The 19,995-nt window shown below is 40.5% G+C and overlaps 1 protein-coding gene across 6 annotated transcripts in view; it reads left to right on the top strand.

Annotated features, from left to right (window-relative positions):
• LOC112316864 (armadillo repeat-containing protein 3) overlaps window positions 1-19,995 on the top strand; it is a 75,583-nt gene that overhangs the window by 36,929 nt on the left and 18,659 nt on the right. For all 6 annotated transcript variants that reach the window (XM_053923365.1, XM_053923368.2, XM_053923366.1 and 3 more), the window contains 5 exons: window positions 3,517-3,669; window positions 3,770-3,875; window positions 14,919-15,168; window positions 18,614-18,750; window positions 19,592-19,760. In XM_053923365.1, coding sequence (XP_053779340.1) covers window positions 3,517-3,669; window positions 3,770-3,875; window positions 14,919-15,168; window positions 18,614-18,750; window positions 19,592-19,760 — 815 coding nt within the window. The remainder of the gene's footprint in view (window positions 1-3,516; window positions 3,670-3,769; window positions 3,876-14,918; window positions 15,169-18,613; window positions 18,751-19,591; window positions 19,761-19,995) is intronic.

Raw genomic sequence — 19,995 nt, 5'->3', positions numbered from 1 at the left:
ATGGGGGAGGACCAGCAGTGCTCTAAGGGGCAGGAACAGTGTGTGTAGAGGCCAGAGAGGGGCAGAGCAGGGGGAGTTGTGGAACTGAAAGTTCTCAGAATGGTTAGTGAATGGAATGCAGCAGCAAACTGAGAGTTAAGGTTAGTTAAGGTTGTAGAAGTAATGAAAAGTCAAATGTTAATGACTGTTGTAAACCAAGTTAAAGACTTTGAACTTTATACTGATAGCAACAAAGATCCTTGAACTGACTTAGAGAGAGGAGAGGTTATTACAGATTTTCACTTTTTAAAGAAAGAGCACTCTTGTTGCAAAGTGGAGAAGAGATTAAAACTGTGCAGGACCAGCACAAAAAACCAGGAAGGGGATTGCTGGGGTGACTTAGGTGAGAGGTGAGGGTGCCCTGAAACAAAGATGTGGTGCTTGGGATGGACTCAGAGGCAAGGAGAATCACCAGCACCGTGCTTGGCACACTGGACGGTCCATAATTGCTTGTTGAATGACATGTGCATTGGGGGAGGGAGTAGATGATGTCTAGGACAAGGCCAGGTTTCTGGCCTGGAAAACCAGAAGTAGAATGGTACACTCACAGAAATAGGAACTTTAAGAAGAGAAGCAGGTTTTGATTAAAGGAAAGAAATGAGGTTATTCTTTTATTTTTAAATACTTATTTTTATTTTTTAGAGAGAGGGGAAGGGAGGGAAAAAGAGAAATACTGATGTATGAAAGAAACATCAATCAGCTGCCTCCTGCACGCCCCCAGCTGGGGACCTGGCCTGCATCCCAGGCATGTACCTCAACCAGGAATCAAACTGGCAACCTTTGGGTTCACAGGCCAGTACCCAACCCACTAAGCCACACAAGCCAGGGTTTATTATTACTATTTTTAATTGTGGTAAAATACGCATAGTATGAAATTTATCATCTTATTCATTTAAATAACCAATAAGTAAATTCACTTAATCACTTAGTAAATTCCACTTATAGGTGAAGTCATATGGTATTTGTCTTTTACTGCCTGGCTTATTTCACTTAGCATAATACTCTCCAGTTCATCCATGCTGTCTGGAAGGGTAGGAATTCCTTCTTTCTGCTGTGTAGTATTCCATTGTGTAAATGTACGAAAGTTTTTTGATCCCCTCATTTACTGATGGGCACTTAGGCTGTTTCCAGCACTTGGCTATTGTAAATAATGCTGCTATGAACATTGGGGTGCATAGGTTCTTTTGAAGTAGTTTATCAGGATTCTTAGGGTATAATTCCAGCAGTGGAATCACTGGATCAAAAGGCAGTTCCATTTTTAATTTTCTGAGGAAATTTCATACTGTTTTCCACAGTGGTTGCACCAGTCTGCATTCCCCCTAACAGTGCACTAAGGTCCCCTTTCTCCACAACCTCACCAGCACTTGTTGTTTGTTGATTTGTTATGATGGCCATTCTGACAGGTGTGAAGTGGTATCTCATTGTGGTTTTAATTTGCATCTCTCTGATGGCTACTGATGCTGAGCATCCTCTCATATGTCTATAGGCCTTCTCTATGTCTTCCATGGAGAAGTGTCTGTTCAGGTCCTTTGCCCATTTTTTAATTGGATTGTTTGTCTTCCTGGTGTTGAGTTGTACGAGTTCTTTATATATTTTGGAGATCAAATCCTTGTCCAAAGTGTTATTGGCAAAATCTTTTATTTATTTTTAAGTTTGTTTTTAATAAGTGAAAATGTACACAAAAAACATATCAGCAGGGTTGAGAAACTAATTGCCTGCAGTATTTAAATTATTTAAAAATCTTTCCCAATAATTGCATATGTATTTTTTTTAGTGCAACAATCACATTCTCCAAACTTAGTGTTTCAAATTAATTCTTCTGGCTGATTTTCCCAATAGAATCCGCACTCAGGGTGCTCTGTTTAGTGTGGTTGACTTAGAGCCATCAGGGAAGCCTTAATTTTAAGTCTAAGCAATTTAGTTCAGAGACTCTGGGAAAATTTCAGGTCTTGTTTATTCAGAAAAACTAACAAGGATGGCATACATTGTAAAACATTTTAGAAGCCATGTAGTTGAGATTTAAGTATATTAATTGCAGCTTTTTAATGAAACCATTATGGCCTGCCTGCATTCTAATTTTATTTTAATTTTTTAAATTTCATTTTATTAATTATTTTTTAGAGAGGGGGAAGAAAGAGAGGGAGAGAAACATCATGTGAGAGAGAGAAACATCGATCAGTTGCCTCTTGTACACATCCCAAACGAGCAGAACCCACAACCCAGGCATGTGCCCTGACTGGAATTGAACCGGTGACCTTTTGCATTTTGGGATGACACTCAAGCAACTGAGCCATACTGGTTAGGGCCTGAATTCTAAGTTTAAATCAAAGGAGCAAGGGATTAAAATGATAGGATTGTAGGACATGGGTCCTGATTGCTTTAAGACAAATGAACAGAAGCGTTAGGAATTTAGCTCGTGCCAGTTATGGACAGACTGCTCAGCACACACCTGTGTGTCAGAGGAGCCCAGCCCAGAAGCATCTGCAGATATGGCAGCGTCTAACTGTGATACAACTGTGAAAGGGGCAGTTTAAAAGTTACTGTTGAAAGAAGACAAATCATATATTAACTTCAAAATAAAAACCTAGTTGCAGTCATTTCTAAAAGTATTTCTGAAAAACACAATTAGTCAAAATATATGTAACTAATATAACTCCTGGTTGGAGTGAGAGGCAACGGATTGATTTTCTCTCTCACACTGATGTTTCTCTCTCTCGCTTTCTCCCTCTCTTCCCGTCTCTCTAAAAATAAAAATAAGTAAAGTCTTTGAAATCAAGAGAAAAACATTAGGGAATGAAAAGAACAATAAAATACTTTGGTTTTTAATTTAGTGTTCTATAATGAGGTGTGAATTATTATGGTATGTGCTTAAAGTCTTAAATTTACTTGTTTGAAAATATAAAACTACGCTAATATGTTAAGATTGTGTTTATGATAATTAGCCATTAAATAATTTAATTTTTGATATGTCACCATCTATTGTACCTTAAGATAAAAGATGATTATGATTTTTATATAAACTCATAAACTATGGAATCAAGCTTATTACTCATTTGCACTTTCTCCAGCTCACCAGTTCATAGATCTTAGTTACTCTTCAAATATTGGGTTTGTGTTTAAAGTAAACATCAAGTGAACAGGTGTTTCTTTGTCCGTAGTGAGAAGATAGCACGTGTGAACACTGCACCATGCCAGGCACCTGGCTGTTGTTAAATAAGTTCTTGCTAAAGCTAAAACTCTCCTCTTTCCTGTTATAGAATTTGCTTTGCCCTAGTATTGGTATCATATAAGGGAACAGAAGAGAGAGCACTATCCCTGACTCATTTTGCATAACCACTGTGAACTAAAGGTTAAATAGATATTTTTTGTGTGTAGTTTAGACTCTGTGACTAAAGCCAGCAAATAGTTTGAATTCCTATCATACTTTGGACAGTTTTTGCAGCAAAATTCTAACTTTTTTCTTTTCGCTTCTGAAAGCTCAAAACAGAAAACTTTTTCATGAACAAGAGGTTGAAAAATGCCTTGTAGCCCTTTTAGGCTCTGAAAGCGATGGGACTAAAATTGCTGCTTCCCAAGCTGTCTCAGCAATGTGTGAGAATTCAGGCAGCAAAGACTTTTTCAATCACCAGGGTAAGCAAACCAGGAAGACCTTTTTGTACATTTTTAGGTTACTATATTCTAGTGATGTGGATGTTGGTAAAGTTACAGTTTACCTTTCTTATTTCTGTAGGGATTCCACAGTTGGTTCAGTTGCTAAAAAGTGACAATGAAGAGGTTAAGGAAGCCGCAGCCCTGGCCCTGGCTAATCTGACCACTTGCAATCTCTCTAATGCAAAGTACGTACAGAGATGCTCACTCAACACTATGTTGTATGGGAGATCTAACAGTGCAAGATGTGCGCGCTTTAATATTTTGGCTTTCAAGAAAGTGTACATTTTCTTTTAGATGGCCTATCTTGGATAAAACCCTTATGAAATGTCAGAAATCCTTGTGACAACAAGTCATCAGATAGGCCTGTCTTCCAAAGATACAGTCGTGCACTGCATTACTGATTTTCAGAGGAAATGATCAGTTTGCCTATCTTTATATTTTGTGAATTTTCCCTCACTCTCAATTTGAAGCAGCACTTCAAAAACCTACCTAAATTCCATTTTTGTTCACTGTTGGCCTTTTATATTAGCCTTTTCCCTAGATTTGTCTTCCCTTTGGAAATGGCCTTGGTTGCTCAGTGACTTCTCCTGAATGGAAACACTTGGGTGGGATTCCGGAAGAAATCGCCCCAGCTCTAGCCCTGTAGATGTTGGAGATTTGGCTGTCTAGCTGAGAAGTTGTCTGAAAATGAAAATGTATACACACGTGCAAATTTGGAAATATGGTTATATTTTCCCATGATCCAGGAAATTATCACAGGATATAGGGAAATCTATGCCCTTGTGGCTCACAGACGATAAGCAGATGATGATGATGATGATGATGACAGCCGGCATGTGTGTGCCAGGCACTGAGCTAAGTTCTCAAAATGGAATATATCATTGATTACTCTAAACAGTCCTGTGGGGTGGCGCATATTGCAGACAAGGAAACAGAGGTTCGGTCTTTGCTCGAGGTTAGAGAGTGGGGTGGACCCTCACACTGAGGTGGTCTGTCCTGTGCATCCATTGGGAGCTTGCAGGAGTTGAAGCTCTTAATTTCCACCCTTGCAGCTTTTATCTCTGTCTTCTGCTCGCTGTCTCCTTGACTCTGAACTTCTCCAAATTTTTCCACTACAATGTTTCCATTTGCCTTCCTGATCTCTTTGAATTCCTCTAGACTGGAAGGACCAGGGTTCCTTGAACTCCAAAAAGTGCCTCAGAAGGAGTGAGTTTTCTTCCCCTCCTTTCCTTCCTACCCTCATTCTACTCTGCTTGTGTTCCTCTTCCCACTATTCCTACTCTCTTCCTCTTCTTCCTCTTCCCTCTCTTATAAAGAGTAAGAAAAGGCAAAAAATATATCCAGTGGCTAGTAAAAATTTCCCACTATGCTATAAATCAAGTGGTCTGCCTCGTTTCTCTTTCCTTGAGGAATGATGAAGTGAACCAGGTAGATTCTGGCCTTTTTCCCCTAGAAAATACTCTACTTTTTAAAGCTTGAGAAATGGACAATCGTAGAAAAGGTAATGCACTAATAGTCAGAACACCGCGTCTTTGACCCCGTGTCTGTTGACTGAACTGCTTTGTGGACAAGTTGGTAATCTCTCTAAATTTTACCTTTCTTAACTATAAAACAAACAACAAAAAGTGAATCTCGAGTATCTATTATATTTTGTGCCTCTGAGTGATTACCCTGTACCCAGTATCACTGAGTCAGGGACACAACTTCTACCAGGAACTGACGGGATCACACTTCACCACTGTCATCATTTTCTCCCTAAAGCTAAAGAACTTACTTCCTCTGATATCTGGCTTCTTTTGTAATTATTTCACCAATGCTTGGCGTTCTTCACGTGCTAGTCCCCATTCCAGGCGGTGGAGACGCAGTAGGGAACACGACAGAGGTTCCATGCAACTGCTTTTGGGAAACTTACATTTTAGTCAGGGAGACAAACAATACTTGAGAAGGTTTTAAGAGGTAGTTTCGGAAGTGCTGGCAGCGTAGATTAAATGCTGCAGCACGGTGTCGTAGAGAGGGCATACAGGACACCGGGGATGCGAAGGAAGTCCGTCCTAGTTACTGGCACAGAGCTTGTCCAAGAAGGCCTCTCTGAAGACGTGACGTCAGAGGCGGTGAGAACAACCCAGTCCTGGCATGTGCCCTGACCAGGAATGGGAATAGAACTGGTGGTCTTCACTTTGCAGGACAATTCCCAGCCCACCGAGCCACACTGGTCAGGGCCTGATAAGCTTCTTTAAATACTATTTCTTAAAAAGGAGAAAATCCTCCTGGCTGCTTTCGTCAGTCCTGGAGTTCAGCCAGAGGTCGGGGGCACAGACCAAAGTCTTCTGCTGCTGCGGGGCTGCAGTGGGGTCATGGTGGTTTTGGAGTCTGGAATCGATCAATTTAAGGAACACACTAGACATCTGGGATCATTACCTTTGTTGAAAAACTGGCTGGAACAAGAGTTAGGAATACCACTCACAGCATTCCAAATCTGGCCGGGATAACCAGGAAACCGGTTTCTATTTTGGCCAGTGTCCCACCCCCACACACCTGTTCAGAGGCCCTGGGAGCCCACAAGGCTCAAACACACCACCCCTGAGGGGCTGCTGCACAGGCACCTCTCTCCGACCACCTGCAGCGTGTCTGCTGCCACGTGAAAAGTCCTGCTGGGGGCGGTGGTTGCAATCACTGTTAACAAACAAGGTTCTGATTGCCAATATCACCATCTGTCCCGTCAGGTCCCACACATGGCCGTGTATGTGGGCCCTGTTAAACAGATTTCTGTGCTGCCCAAGGTTACCCTTGATTCATGGAACCAGTCTTTGCAGAGGCGTTAAATGGGAACCTCAAAACTGCAGCACGGATCAGATTCTGAAAGGTACCCAATAGTGTCATCCGATAACGCAACCAAAATAAACAGAGTCAGCAGTGTCTGCAAAGACAAAATACAGCCATCCCTTGATATATAAAATGGACAGATCCCTCAACAGTTGTCCAAAGTGCAAGACTGCATTTATAAAACTTCATATCAAAGTTACTTTATGATATAACTGCAGAAGCATTAGGTGGGGAAGAAATACCCCAATTTCACCAGCAGCTGTAAATGGTACAAGTGGGGACCCCAATTTTGTTGGGTCTCTTCCTTCTTGCAAACTCCAAGTTGAGCTGACTACTGTTCCCTCACCTCTTCTCAACACCCACAGAGGTTTTCTTCATCACTCCCATTGAGGTGATCCAAGTCAATTAAAACATATTGACCTGTCAGCACGGGGGATATAAATAAGACTCAAACACTGCCTCTAAGAAGCAGGTACAGGTGCAGACAGAGCACAGAGGAGGGAGTGGCGGTCACAGATGGCTTTGCAGAGGAAAGGGTGGTTAAGCAGGATTTGAAGGGCAAACTTGAGTTCCTCAGGCAGAGGTGCAGGAGGTGTAGGGAAGGGCGTTTTAGACAAAGGGAACATGAATGCAAAGGCACATAGCAGACATGAAATCACACAGTTTTCAGTGAGCCATAAATAGACAATAAAGTAAAAAGATTACTTTAGCTGTAAGATGGAGAAAGGATTGGAGAGGAAGAAGACAGACCTGTCAGGACAGTATTTATACTAATTCACAAGAGAATATGGTGGATCGGATTCTGTGGGAGAGCTGGAGAAAAGAGAGAGATTTGAGAAATATGGAGGTGGAAACTAGTCAGGACTTGGTAATAGATTGGATAGACATGGCATGTCAAACTTGACTTCTTTTCATATATATTATATGATTATAAACATGCTTTTGTACATTCCCCTTTTTTGATTTTAGCTTGATTCTTTTTTCCTTTTGCATATAAAAATCTTATTTGATTCAACTCCAGCTGGATAGAGACTAATGGTAGTAAATATCAGAACATATTTTCAGATTACTGTGATGACGTATGGCCCTGTGATTCTGGATGTTGTAACCAAGCAGTGTGACTTCTGCTCCATTCACTTGGATAACGTTGCACCGTCTAGGAGACTGAAAGGTGCTCTACAATATGGCAGGTTTCTGTGTGTGTGTATAAGACAGGGAGAAATAAAACAGAATGTCTTGGGTTTGAGAGATGCAAAATTAATACAATTCTTTTTTTTTAAATACAAATTCTTCACTCTTATGACTGAAACTGGTTTTTAGGTAAGAATAATAGCTTGGTTTTTTACCATAATAATTTAATCGCAGCGATGCTTTTCTCGCATAAACAGAGCTGCACATAAGTTGTGGGCAGATGTGCACATATCAGGCACGAGGCTCTCCCAGCTGTGCGAGTGCGGTCTGTCCTCCCGTGCTGGCAGTTACATTCAGTTTAGTGAGAGCCACCTTCCACTGCAGGCTAGAGTCTTTGGTGTTTTAAACAGCTAGGTTTTAATGTACTTCCCTTTATTGCCTCTGTAAAGAGCAAAGAAGAGAGCAGAAGGTGGATTGTAAATGAACCAAAGCCAAATATGACTTTACAGGAGAGAGGCAGAGACAAAACCCAAGCAGAAAGGCTGTGAACAGAGGCACACCTGATGCAAATTGCTGTATCATCATGACCCCATTTATTTATAAACAAGACAGATTAGAACGATGCAGCATGACCCTGTGTACTCACTTAAACTTTCCAAAAGCTCCCTGATACACAGAAGACAAAGGCTTTGAGAATTTATTGGTATGCATTTACCTAATACACTCTGGCTTCTGTCATGGATGCCACTGATTTACCTCCACTGTGTGCTTGTTCTTTACTCTCCAAGATGTTTTAAACAGTGAACATTATCAAATGAAAAATGATTAAGTAACAAAGGACTGGTGCATTTTAACCAAGGTATGTTTATAATGATTAAAAACTAAAAATAATTTAGGGAACTGATTACACTAAGTGCCTAAAAAATTAGTCAAAGGAATAAAATGATATTTTGGAAAGATTTAAGTATATATTAATTAATTAAAATATATTCATCATTTAGCTCCATGACTTCTGGCCAAAATGGAGGCATAGGTAGATAGACTTTGCCTCCTCACACAACCAGAAGAAGGACAACAACAAATTTAAAAACAAAAAATAACCAGAACTGCTGGAAAATAAGACTGTATGGAAGTCCAATAACCAAGGAGTTAAAGAAAAACATTCATCCAGACTGGTAGGAGGGGCAGCGGAGATGGGCAGCCAGGGTGGAGAGGACTTGTGGCAGGGCAGCAGCTGGCAGAGTGGGCAATCCCACACTTGTGTGCAGAGAAACCGGGAGGAACAACTGGGGAATGAGAAAGACCACAGAGCCCATGGTTCCAGCATAAGAAAGAAAGCCTCAAAATCTCTGACTGAAAAACCTGTGGGGGTTCAGGCAGCAGGAGAAGCTCCCAGCCTCGCAGAAGCATTCATTGGAGAGACCCACAGGGTCCTAGAACATACACAAACTCACCCACCTGGGAATCAGCACCAGAAGGGCCCAATTTGCTTGTGGGTAGCAGAGGAAGTGACTGAAAGCTGGCTGAGAGCTGAGCAGGAGGCATTGCTCCCTCTTGGACCCCTGTCCTACATACAGCATCACCACGCAGTGACGTAGGTTGTCTCACTGTGGTAAATACCTAAGGCTCTGGCCCTTACTACACAACAGGTGCGCCAAGACAAAAAAAAATATGGCCCAGATGAAAGAACATATCAAACCTCCAGAAAAACACAACTAAATGATGATGAGAGAACCAACCTATCAAATGCAGAGTTCAAAGCACTGGTAATCAGGATGCTCACAGAAATGATTGAGTATGGTTGCAAAATAGAGGAAAAAGTGAAGGCCATGAAAAGTGAAATAAAGGAACATGTACAGGGAACCAACAGTGAAGGGAAGGAAACTGGGACTCAAATCACTGCTTTGGAGCAGAAGAAAGAAATAAACATTCAACCAGAACAGAATGAAGAAACAAGAATTCAAAAAAATGAGGAGAGGCTGAGGAACCACTGGGACAGCTTTAAACATTCCAACATCTGAATCATAGGGGTGCCAGAAGGAGAAGAGGAAGAGCAAGAAATTGAAAACTTACTTGAAAACATAATGAAGGAAACTTCCCTAATCTGGCAATGTAAATAGACTTCCAGGAAGTCCAGGAAGCTCAGAGGCTCAAAGAAGTTGGACCTAAGGAAGCACACACTAAGGCACATCATAATTACATTACCCAAGATTAAAGATGAGGAGAGAATCTCAAAACAGCAAGAGAAAAGGAGACAGTTACCTACAAAGGAGTTCCCATAAGACTATCAGCTGATTTCTCAAAAGAAACCTTGCAGGCAAGAAGGGGCTGGCAAGAAGTATTTGAAGTCATGAAAGGCAAGGACCTACATCCAAGATTACTCTGTCTAGCAAAGCTATCATTTAGAATGAAGGGCAGATAAAGTGCTTCTCAGATAACGTCAAGTTAAAGGAGTTCATCATCACCAAGCCCTTATTATATGAAATGTTAAAGGGATTTATCTAAGAAAAAGAAGATAAAAAATATGAACAGTAAAAATGACAGCAAACTCATAACTATCAAAAACTGAACCTAAAAAAACAAACAAACAAACAAAAACACTAAGCAAACAACTAGAACAGGAACAGATTCACAGAAATAGAGATCACGTGGAGGGTTATCAGTGGGGAGGCAGAGGAGGGAGAATGGGAGAAAAGGTACAGGGAATAAGAAGCATAAATGGTAGGTAACAGGGGGAGGTTAAGAATAGTGTGGGAAATGAAGAAGCCAAAAAACTTGTATGTATGACCCATGGACATGAACTAAGGTGGGGGAATGATGGTGGGAGCGGGGTACAGGCTAGATGGAAATAAAGGGGAGAATAAAATGGGACAACTATAATAGCATAATCAATAAAATATATTAACATTAAAAAATATATATTCATCATTTAAAATTCTTGCTGTAAGTTTTTTAAATTCATGTTTCAACTGTAAGTTGAATATGATAAGTTTCTGATAAACAAATAAGAGCCTCCAAATCTTCCCATATTCATAAAATCAAAAGACCACCATGTCAATTAATAATAGAAGACAGAATTAAATGTGACATTATCTTAAAAGTGTTTATTTTATTCCCTAAGAAAGGAAATTAACTTCCTCTCCATATTCTTTTGTTGATAAATTTGGGTTAAATGTCATCTAACCAAATTTTAGTTTTAAGGGATGCCTGTCCAGAGATATCACATGAAGGGATAAATATATAGCAAAAAAGGGAGAAATGGAATCAGGAGCTGACTTTGCCTTGGTATTATTAGTACGGTGTGCTTTCTGGGTGGATTTATGTATAAACCAGGGGTGGGAAGTGCCTTCAAGGTTAACATCAACCCAGCCCTTTCTTCTCCAGAACTGCCACCTCTTGTCATTTCTGTCCCCAGTTTCTGCTGTTCAGGCTCCTTCAGAGCTGGTTTGTGTCACTATCATAGCTTCCTTTCACCTACAGCTACTGTTCTCCTTATCAAGGATTTATTTTCTGGTCAATTGTGATAACTTCTATCCTTAAGTTTGTCAGTTCCCCTTTACAATCAGGAAATGTAAGTGACAGTGACAACTAAATTCAGTGCGTCAGAGTACGGGGCAATGGGCTGCATCACATGGCCTCACTTATTTTGGGGGCTATTAATATGACTGTAAATTTTTTTGTTTCATAAATTACTTTATTGTTCAATTACAGTTGTCTGCATTTTCTCCCCCTTGGTTTTGTCCATGTGTCCTTTACGGTAGTTCCTGAAAGCCCTTCTCCCCACTGTCCCCTCCCCACACCCCTCTGGCTATTGTTAGATTGTTCTTAATTTCAATGTCTCTGATTATATTTTGTTTGCTTTTTTCTTTTTTGATTATGTTACAGTTAAAGGTGAGATCATATGATATTTGACCCTCACTGCCTGGCTTATTTTGCTTAGCATAATGCTCTATAGTACCATCCATGCTGTTGTAAAGGGTATAAGCTCCTTCTTTCTCTCTGCTGTGTAGAATTCCATCGTGTAAACGTACCATAGTTTGTTGATCTGCTCATTTGCTGGTGGGCACTTAGATTGCTTCCAGTACTTGGCTATTGTAAATTGTGCTGCTATGAACATTGGGGTGCACAGGTTCTTTTGGATTGGTGTTTCAGGGCTCTTAGGGTATAATCCCAGCAGTGGGATTGCTGGGTCAAAAGGCAGTTCCATTTTAGTTTTCTGAGGAAATTCCATGTTTTCCACAGTGGCCTCACCAATCTGCATTCCCAGCAACAGTGCACTAGGGTTCCCTTTTCTCCACATCCTTTCCAACACTTGCTTGTTGATTTGTTTATGATGGCCATTCTGACTGGTGTGAGGTGGTATCTCATTGTGGTTTTAATTTGCATCTCTCTGATAGCTAGTGATGCTGAGCATCTTTTTGTATGTTTCTGGGTCCTCTTTATGTCCTCCTTGGAGAAGTGTCTGTTCAAGTCCTTTGCCCATTTTTTAAATTGGGTTTTTTTGGCTTCCTGGAGTGGAGTTGTGTGAGTTTTTTATATATTTTGGAGATCAAACCCTTGTCCAAGGTATCATTGGCAAATATGTTTTCCCATATAGTTCGTTCTCTTTTCATTTTATTGCTGTTTTCTTTAGCCATTCAGAAGCTTTTTAATTTGATGAGGTCCTATTTGTTTATTCTTTCCTTTATATCCCTTGCTTTAGGGGACATATCAGTGAAGATGTTGCTGTGTGGAATGTCTGAGATTTTCCTACTGATGTGTTCCCCTAGGACTTTTATGGTGTCACGACTTATATTTAAGTCTTTTATCCACCTTGAATTTATTTTTGTGTATGGTGTAAGTTGGTGCTCGAGTTTCATTTTTATGCATATAGCTGTCCAAATCTCCCAACACCATTTGTTGAAGAGGCTGTTTTTACTCTATTTTATGCTTCTTCCCTCTTTTTCAAATATTAATTGACCATAGAGACTTGGGTTTATTTCTGGGCTCTCTCTGTTCTGTTCCATTGGTCTATGTGCCTGTTTTTATGCCAGTACCTGGCTGTTTTGATTACAGTGGCCTTGTAATACAGTTTAATGTGAGGTATTGTGATCCTTTCTGCTTTGTTCTTCTTTCTCAAAATTGCTGCCTCTATTCAGGGTCATTTATGGTTCCATATAAATTTCTGAAGTGTTTGTTTTATATTTGTGAAATATGACATGGGTACTTTAGAAGGGATTGCATTGAATCTATAAATCGCTTTGGGTAGTATGGCCATTTTGATGATGTTAATTATTCCAATCCATGAACATGGTACATACTTCCATTTGTTTGTGTCTTCCTTAGTTTCTTTCTTCAGTGTTGTGTGGTTTTCTGCATATAGGTCTTTTACCTCCTTGGTTAGGTTTATTCCTAGGTACTTTATTTTTCTTGTTGCTATATCAAATGGAATTTTTTCCCTGATTTCTCTTTCTGATATTTCATTGTTGGTGTACAAAAATGCCTTTGATTTCTGAGTATTGACTTTGTATCCAGCTGTTTTGCCAAATTCATTTATTAGGTCGAGTAGTTTTTTGGTGGAGTCTATAGGATTTTCCATGTACACTATCATGTCATCTGCAAACAATGACAGTTTTACTTCCTCCTTTCCAATTTGGATGCCTTTTATTGCTTTTTCTTGTCTGATTGCTGTGGCTAGGACTTCCAATACTATGTTGAATAGGAGTGGTGAAAGCGGGCATCCTTGTCTTGTTCCCAATCTTAATGGGAAAGCTTTAAGTTTTTGTCCATTGAGTATGATGTTGACTGTAGGTCTCTCATATATGGCCTTTATTATGTTGAGGAATGCTCCCTCTATTCCCACTTTGCTGAGTGTTTTTAACGTAAATGGTGCTGTACCTTATCAAATGCTTTTTCTGTATCTATTGATATGATCATATGATTTTTGTGTTTTGTTTTGTTTATGTGGTGTATTATGTTTATTGATTTGCAAATGTACCATCCTTGCATCCCTGGGATGAATCCCACTTGATCATGGTATGACCTTTTTAATGTATTGCTGGATGTGGTTTGCCAGTATTTTGTTGAGGATTTTAGTGTCTATGTTCATCAGCGATATTGGCCTAAAGTTTTGTTTCTTTGTTATGTCTTTTTCTGGTTTTGGGATTGGGATGACACTGGCTTCATAAAAAGAGTTTGGGAGTCTTCCATCTTCTTGAATTTTTTGGAATAATCTGTGGAGGATGGGGGTTAGCTGTCCCTTAAATGCTTTGTAGAATTCTCCTGTGAAACTGTCTGGTCCAGGGCTTTTGTGTGTCGGAAGCTTTTTGATTACTGCTTCAATTTCATCAGCTGTTATTAGTCTGTTCAGGCTTTCTGCTTCTTCTTCATTGAGTTTTGGAAGATTATATTTTTCTAGAAATTTGTCCATTTCATCTAGGTTTTCACATTTCTTGGCATATAGTTCTTCATAGTAATTTCTTACAGTCCTTTGTATTTTGGTGGTATCAGTTGTAGTCTCTCTTCTTTAATTTATAAAAGCAATATTCACATGCAAAATGGTTTGCTGCCTTCAAATGTGTTAACCTCTGCCAATAATTAACAACCTAATTTGGCAAAGGGAAAGATGGGCTAAAAGAATTTTAACTTAATCAAGGGTTCTCATGCTCACTCATTCCTCCTATTTAAAGCTTTGTTTTCCTGCTGGTTAGGAATATTTTAATAGACTTTCTTTGAATAGAATTGCCTGGTCTTGTAGGTATCACTGATTTTAAAAGTGAACATCTGTAGCCCTGACTGCTGTGGCTCAGTTGGTTGAGTGTCATCCTGCAAAGCAAATGTCACCAATTTGATTCCAGTCAGGGCACATTCCAGCCTGGGTCTGTCCCTGGTCAGGGCTTGTACAAGAGGCAACCAATAGATGTTTCTCTATAACATCAATGTTTCTCTCCTTCTCACCTTCCCTTTCCCTCTCTCTAAAATTAAATAAGTAAAACCTTTAAAAATAAAATAAAATAAAAATGAACATCTGTGGAAGGGTTTCTAAGTAGTCACACATTTTTCTATAACCAAAAGGTATAGATGTAGGAAAAGGATTATTTATATTCATTCATATCTGACACATCCCCAGACTTCATTTAAATTATGAGCCTCAATTCTGGGCTCATAACATTGTAAATTAATTTATTTCTAAAACTATATCTATGTACTCATTTGTTTTATAGCTCAGTTGTGCACTCCAAAGATAGTTTCTTGGACTTAGATGAATGACACTCATTTTGCCTTCATTTACCCAGCGCTGCTGCCGAAGCGGATGGCATCAGCCCACTAATAAACCTCCTGTCCAGTAAACGAGATGGAGCCATTGCCAACGCAGCCACTGTGCTGACGAACATGGCAACCCAGGGGGCCCTGCGAGAGAACATTCAGAGCCAGGACATCACGCACGCGCTCATCAGCCCGCTGCGGTCTGCAAACACGATCGTGCAGAGCAAAGCTGCTCTCACCATCGCGGCGACTGCCTGTGACGTTGAGGCCCGGACAGAGGTGAGAGTTTTAGAAAGCATTTGCTCTCATTTTTCTGGTTCATACTTCTGGGTGGATTAATTTAAAACAATTTCAAGTGTTTGAACAGATCCATTATTTAAGTCTTTTAAAACTGATGTAATGTTTTAGAAAACAAAAGGGCATTATCTAACTAAGAAGGTGAGCATGATTTGTAAATCAGCAATTCTGTTTCTAGGATTATATTCCTAGAATAATCTCTTGCCTCTATGCTCCAGAAAGCACTGTATATAATATCTAAAAAACTAGAAACAAACCAATTGTCCAACTGTTAATAGAGTGGATAAATAAATTATGGTTTATTCATAAAATGGGATCTCATATCACTGAAAATGAATGAACTATTGCTACAGACATCAGCAGAGATGAATCTCAACAAGCTTAATGCTCAGCAAAAGCCAGTTGCAAAGAATGTATCTTATGATTCCACGCACATACCATTCAGAAATATGCAAAGCTAAGAAATATGTTGTTTAGACATACATTCATACATACATACAGGTTAGAACTATAAAGAAAAGCAAGGGAATCATTAACCCCAAGTTCAAGAAAGTGGTGTCCTCTTGGGGGATTAAGGGTGTGGCTGTGGTTCAGAGGAGCACCTGAGGCTCAAGGTTATTGAAATGTGCCATTTCTTGAGCTGGTGGTAAACAGGTGTGCCTTTTACTGTGATTCTCGAAATTGTACACACAGGTTACACATACTCTTTTGTTTTTCATACTGCAAAATTTGAAAAAGATAGAATTGCATTCTTTATAAGTCGATCACATAAAAGTGTGTTTGGTACTTGTGGTTAGATCTTTAGAAACATTTAATATAATCCTACAAACCTCCCTTTATCTCTTGCTTTTCTTATACTTATTTGTCACCATGGCACTCATTCAAACAGCCGAGCACTTTGTCCCTCTTTCCTCAATGTAAATGACAATAGCTAGCATTTACTGAGCACTTACTTTGCACCAAGCACTGTATTAAGCACTTGACATTCATTTAAGCCCCACTTGAAATAGGTATGTTTGTAACTCCCATTTTACATGTGAGGGCAGTGAGGCTTAATGAAATACTGGGCTCTAAGCTGGGGTGGTAAGTGTTAGGTCAAGTCCAGAGTCCATGCTCTCACATGTGCTATATGCTCAGCTCCCATGTCTTTCCTCTTCTGTCTCTTAGATTTCTATTCTATCCCCCTTCTTTGTGCCCTTTAACTCAGCTCATTTGTATTCATCCTTTAAAGTAGTAAGTTAGCCACCAAATATTTCTTTACCAACACTGTGTGCCAGACACTGTGCTAAGGATGGGAAACACGGTGATAGACAAAAGTGTCTCTACTACCCCTCTGTGCAGCTTGCAGAGTAGTCCATCTACTTCCTGGAACGTTGCAGCTGACTCTTTAATGATCTCTCTACCCCTGCCACCTCCTTCTCCCCACATTGCCTCCAGACTGATCTGTCAAATATGTGGCCCTCATCACATCCCTGCAAGTCCCCGGTGGTGTGCCACTGCCCCAGGGTCAAAGGTGCGCTGCTCAGAGTGCTATGCAAGGGCCCTCAGTGACCCGCACCTGCGTACCTGAGCCTGAAGTCTCTTCCAAGTGGAGCTCTGTACCTCAGAATACCGCCCTATTTGTGGTTCTGCCAGCACGCCCTGTTCTCTTATTTAGAGCTCCTTGTTTCCTCTGCTTGGGGAGCTAGTTTCACTTTTGTCATCCCGATAAACTCCTGTTTTCTCCTTCAAAACCCAGCTCAGTCATCCTCTTTTATGAGACTTTTCTCCAGTCCTGAAACTCAGGTGCATCCTGCTCTGTGCTCCCATCACACCCTGCGCAGGCCTCCCTGGTCCTTGTGTTACATTATATGGTTCTTGTGTGAAAGATTCTAATAAGCTCCTTTAGGGAAGGGAAGTGAGGGTTTTCTTTCCTGTGTTCACAGCATTAACACACGCCTGGCACATAGTGCATGCTGGGTAGATAGTTGTTAAATAAATGAGTAAATGAAATGAAATGAATGAGTGAATGAATGAATGGAGGAATGAAGGAATGAGTGGAGGGATTAATAAATAATTACATATTTGCCAAAAGAACACATGGAGCTAGATTACTATTTATCTTACGTTATACTCAGAAATAAAGATGTTCAGAAATTTGGCCTGTTAAGCATGAGGTATTTCAGGAATTTTTTCTAAGCTGCCCAATCACTTATGCTGACGTGTGGTCTCTGCCAGAGTCCCTTTACTTGAGAAGAAAACGATTGAAGGTGGATCATATTCCACAAGGACTCTCGTTTTCAGATACTACACACAGAGACTGCCAGAATATTCCTTTTGTCCTCCAGGCTCAGACAATAGAGCATTGCATCTCAGGCAGTGAAACAATAACTCGGTCAAATCTTTTTCTTTTCTGACTGTAATGATTTTATACATAAGAAATTTCTTTTAATAATGTAGTGAATGTAATTCTGTCCAGTTCTCTTATTATTTTTCTTCTCTTTTCTACTTTTTGGAGAAACGAAGAAAGGACACTGTGCAAGGATAACAGAAACAGGTCTCTATCTAGGGCATCACCTCAGCATTGCTGTGGCCACACTGCGGCCCTGGTGGCAGTGTCCGCGGCCCTGCCCTGCCTGCAGCGGGGCCTCCAGCCCCACCACGGGGGCTGTGTTAGTTTCCTATTGCTGCCATAACAAACCACCACAACTTCATACCCGAAAGCGATACAGATCCACTATCGCACAGTTTGGGAGGTCAGAAATCTGAAAATGGGCTAAAATCGAGGTATTCTTTCTGGAGACTTGAGGGGAAACCCAATTCCTGGCCCCTTTCAGCTTTAACCAGCACCTGCATTCCTCGGCTGTGGCCCCTTCCTCCATCACTCCAACTTCTGCTTCCATGTGCCTCCTTTCTTTGCTCATGGCACTCTTGTCTCCCTCTTTTAATGTAACGCCTTATGATTCCATTGGGCCCGCCCCATACATAATCCAGGACAATCTTCCCATCTCAACTCCTTAACTTAATCACATTTGCAAAGTCTCTTCCAGGAATGAGGGCATCTTTGGGGAACCATTCTTCTGTCTACCTCAGGGCCAAATGGACGTTCAGTGTTGAGATGAGTGAATAAACACACGGCATCCCATTGGTGGGCAATGAGGAGGAGGCTCTTTCCCCAGTCCCCGCCCTGTGCAAAATCACCATGACCTCCCTCAATTACTTTACCATGGCCTCTTCTTGACTTTGAGTAGAAAATTGGGATTCTGTCTGTAAGGGTTTGTGATTGTTTTTTCCCCCCTTGACTTTAATAAATCTAAATATGGACACATCCTAAAATGTTTTTACATAGTTACAGCCTTTAAAACAATCAAATAATGAGATTTTTTTGAAAGGCATAATGCTTATATACAGGACTCTTAATGTGTAAAATGTTGGTTTCTACTTTTAGTTAAGAAATTCGGGTGCATTGGAGCCCCTCATAGAGCTCCTGCGCTCCAAGAATGACGAGGTCAGGAGGCACGCCAGCTGGGCTGTGATGGTCTGCGCCAGTGACGAGCTGACAGCCGCTGAACTGTGCAGGTTCGGGTGAGTGGAGCTGTCTCAAGTTTCTAGCTCAGATGAAGAGCCGAAGATGAAGAAGTACACTTTTCAGGACCAAGGAAGGTCAAGCAGAGTCCACCCTCCCTGTCCTAGGTCTGTGGAGTGCTCAGGGGCGCTGCATGTCACAGCAAGAGCCTTACCTCTGAGGGACCGCCCAGTGGAAACCAGGCCCTCCCTTCACCCTCCCCACCTCAAGGTCTCCCTCACCGCCTTTACAAAATCATCCTCAACATTTCCTTTCCCACTTTCTCATCTTGAGAAATGCTTCTCTTTCATTTTTCTCATCTATTGTCACACAATCCTATTTGTCTCTCAACTTTCAAGGCTAAGATACCATAGATAAGCCCTGAGGACCATCCCCATTTTTCTCCCTCCCCGGCCCAAATCTACTCATCAGAATTCCTCATTCAGCCAGCCTCAGCAGGTCAGTTCCCCTTCCCAATGATGGATGAGTTTGTTGCCTTTAGATTATCAGCGAAGACGGTTTTTAGGTTTCACATGGATTGACCCTGTTTCTAAACATTTTTATTCTTTGTATTTATTGCCCGCTTAGCTACAAAAATTGGAGTTCAGCGCTACTTTTCTTTACGTGAAGAACCTTTTTTCTGAAAGTGCCCTTTTTAACTCTTTGAGTATGAGTTACTACAAGACATAGGTGTCCTCAGAAAGGAGCGATTTGTCTTCATAACTCTGTCAGCATCACTCTACCAAGGGCGGATGACTTAACTTTTCCATCTCATTCAGGATCTTAGCTGGGTAGATAGATGAGAACTTAATGTTGGATTGCTTATATGAGACAGATAATGCTTTTTGTTTTTATCAACAGGGCTTTAGATATCCTTGAAGAAATTAATCTGTCAGTAACCCGAAAAAATAAATTCAGTGAAGTAGCTTATAACAAATTGCTCAACTATCACCTGCCTCTGAAATACAGCCGGACTGGCTACTTGTCATCAGGTGACATAATTACTGATGGATTCTATGATTATGGCCGGGTAAGTGGGACCACTGATTAATATTTCAGCATGTATGATAATAATTTATTCTTTAATCGTGATGCCATTACATTGCAATTTTATAACTACCTAATATACTTTATATTTTTATAGACAGAAACTTGGGAATCAGAACCTCATCCTTAACTTTGGCTGGCTATAAGATTTGGCATTTGTGTATACTTTTAACTAGAATCTGATTAGTTTTCCTCAAATCAGCTTGCTGAGCTAGTTC

Source organism: Desmodus rotundus, chromosome 4 (assembly GCF_022682495.2).
Source record: "Desmodus rotundus isolate HL8 chromosome 4, HLdesRot8A.1, whole genome shotgun sequence".
NCBI classification, from domain to species: Eukaryota; Metazoa; Chordata; class Mammalia; order Chiroptera; family Phyllostomidae; genus Desmodus; species Desmodus rotundus.
This window is presented reverse-complemented; position numbering and strand designations above follow the sequence as displayed.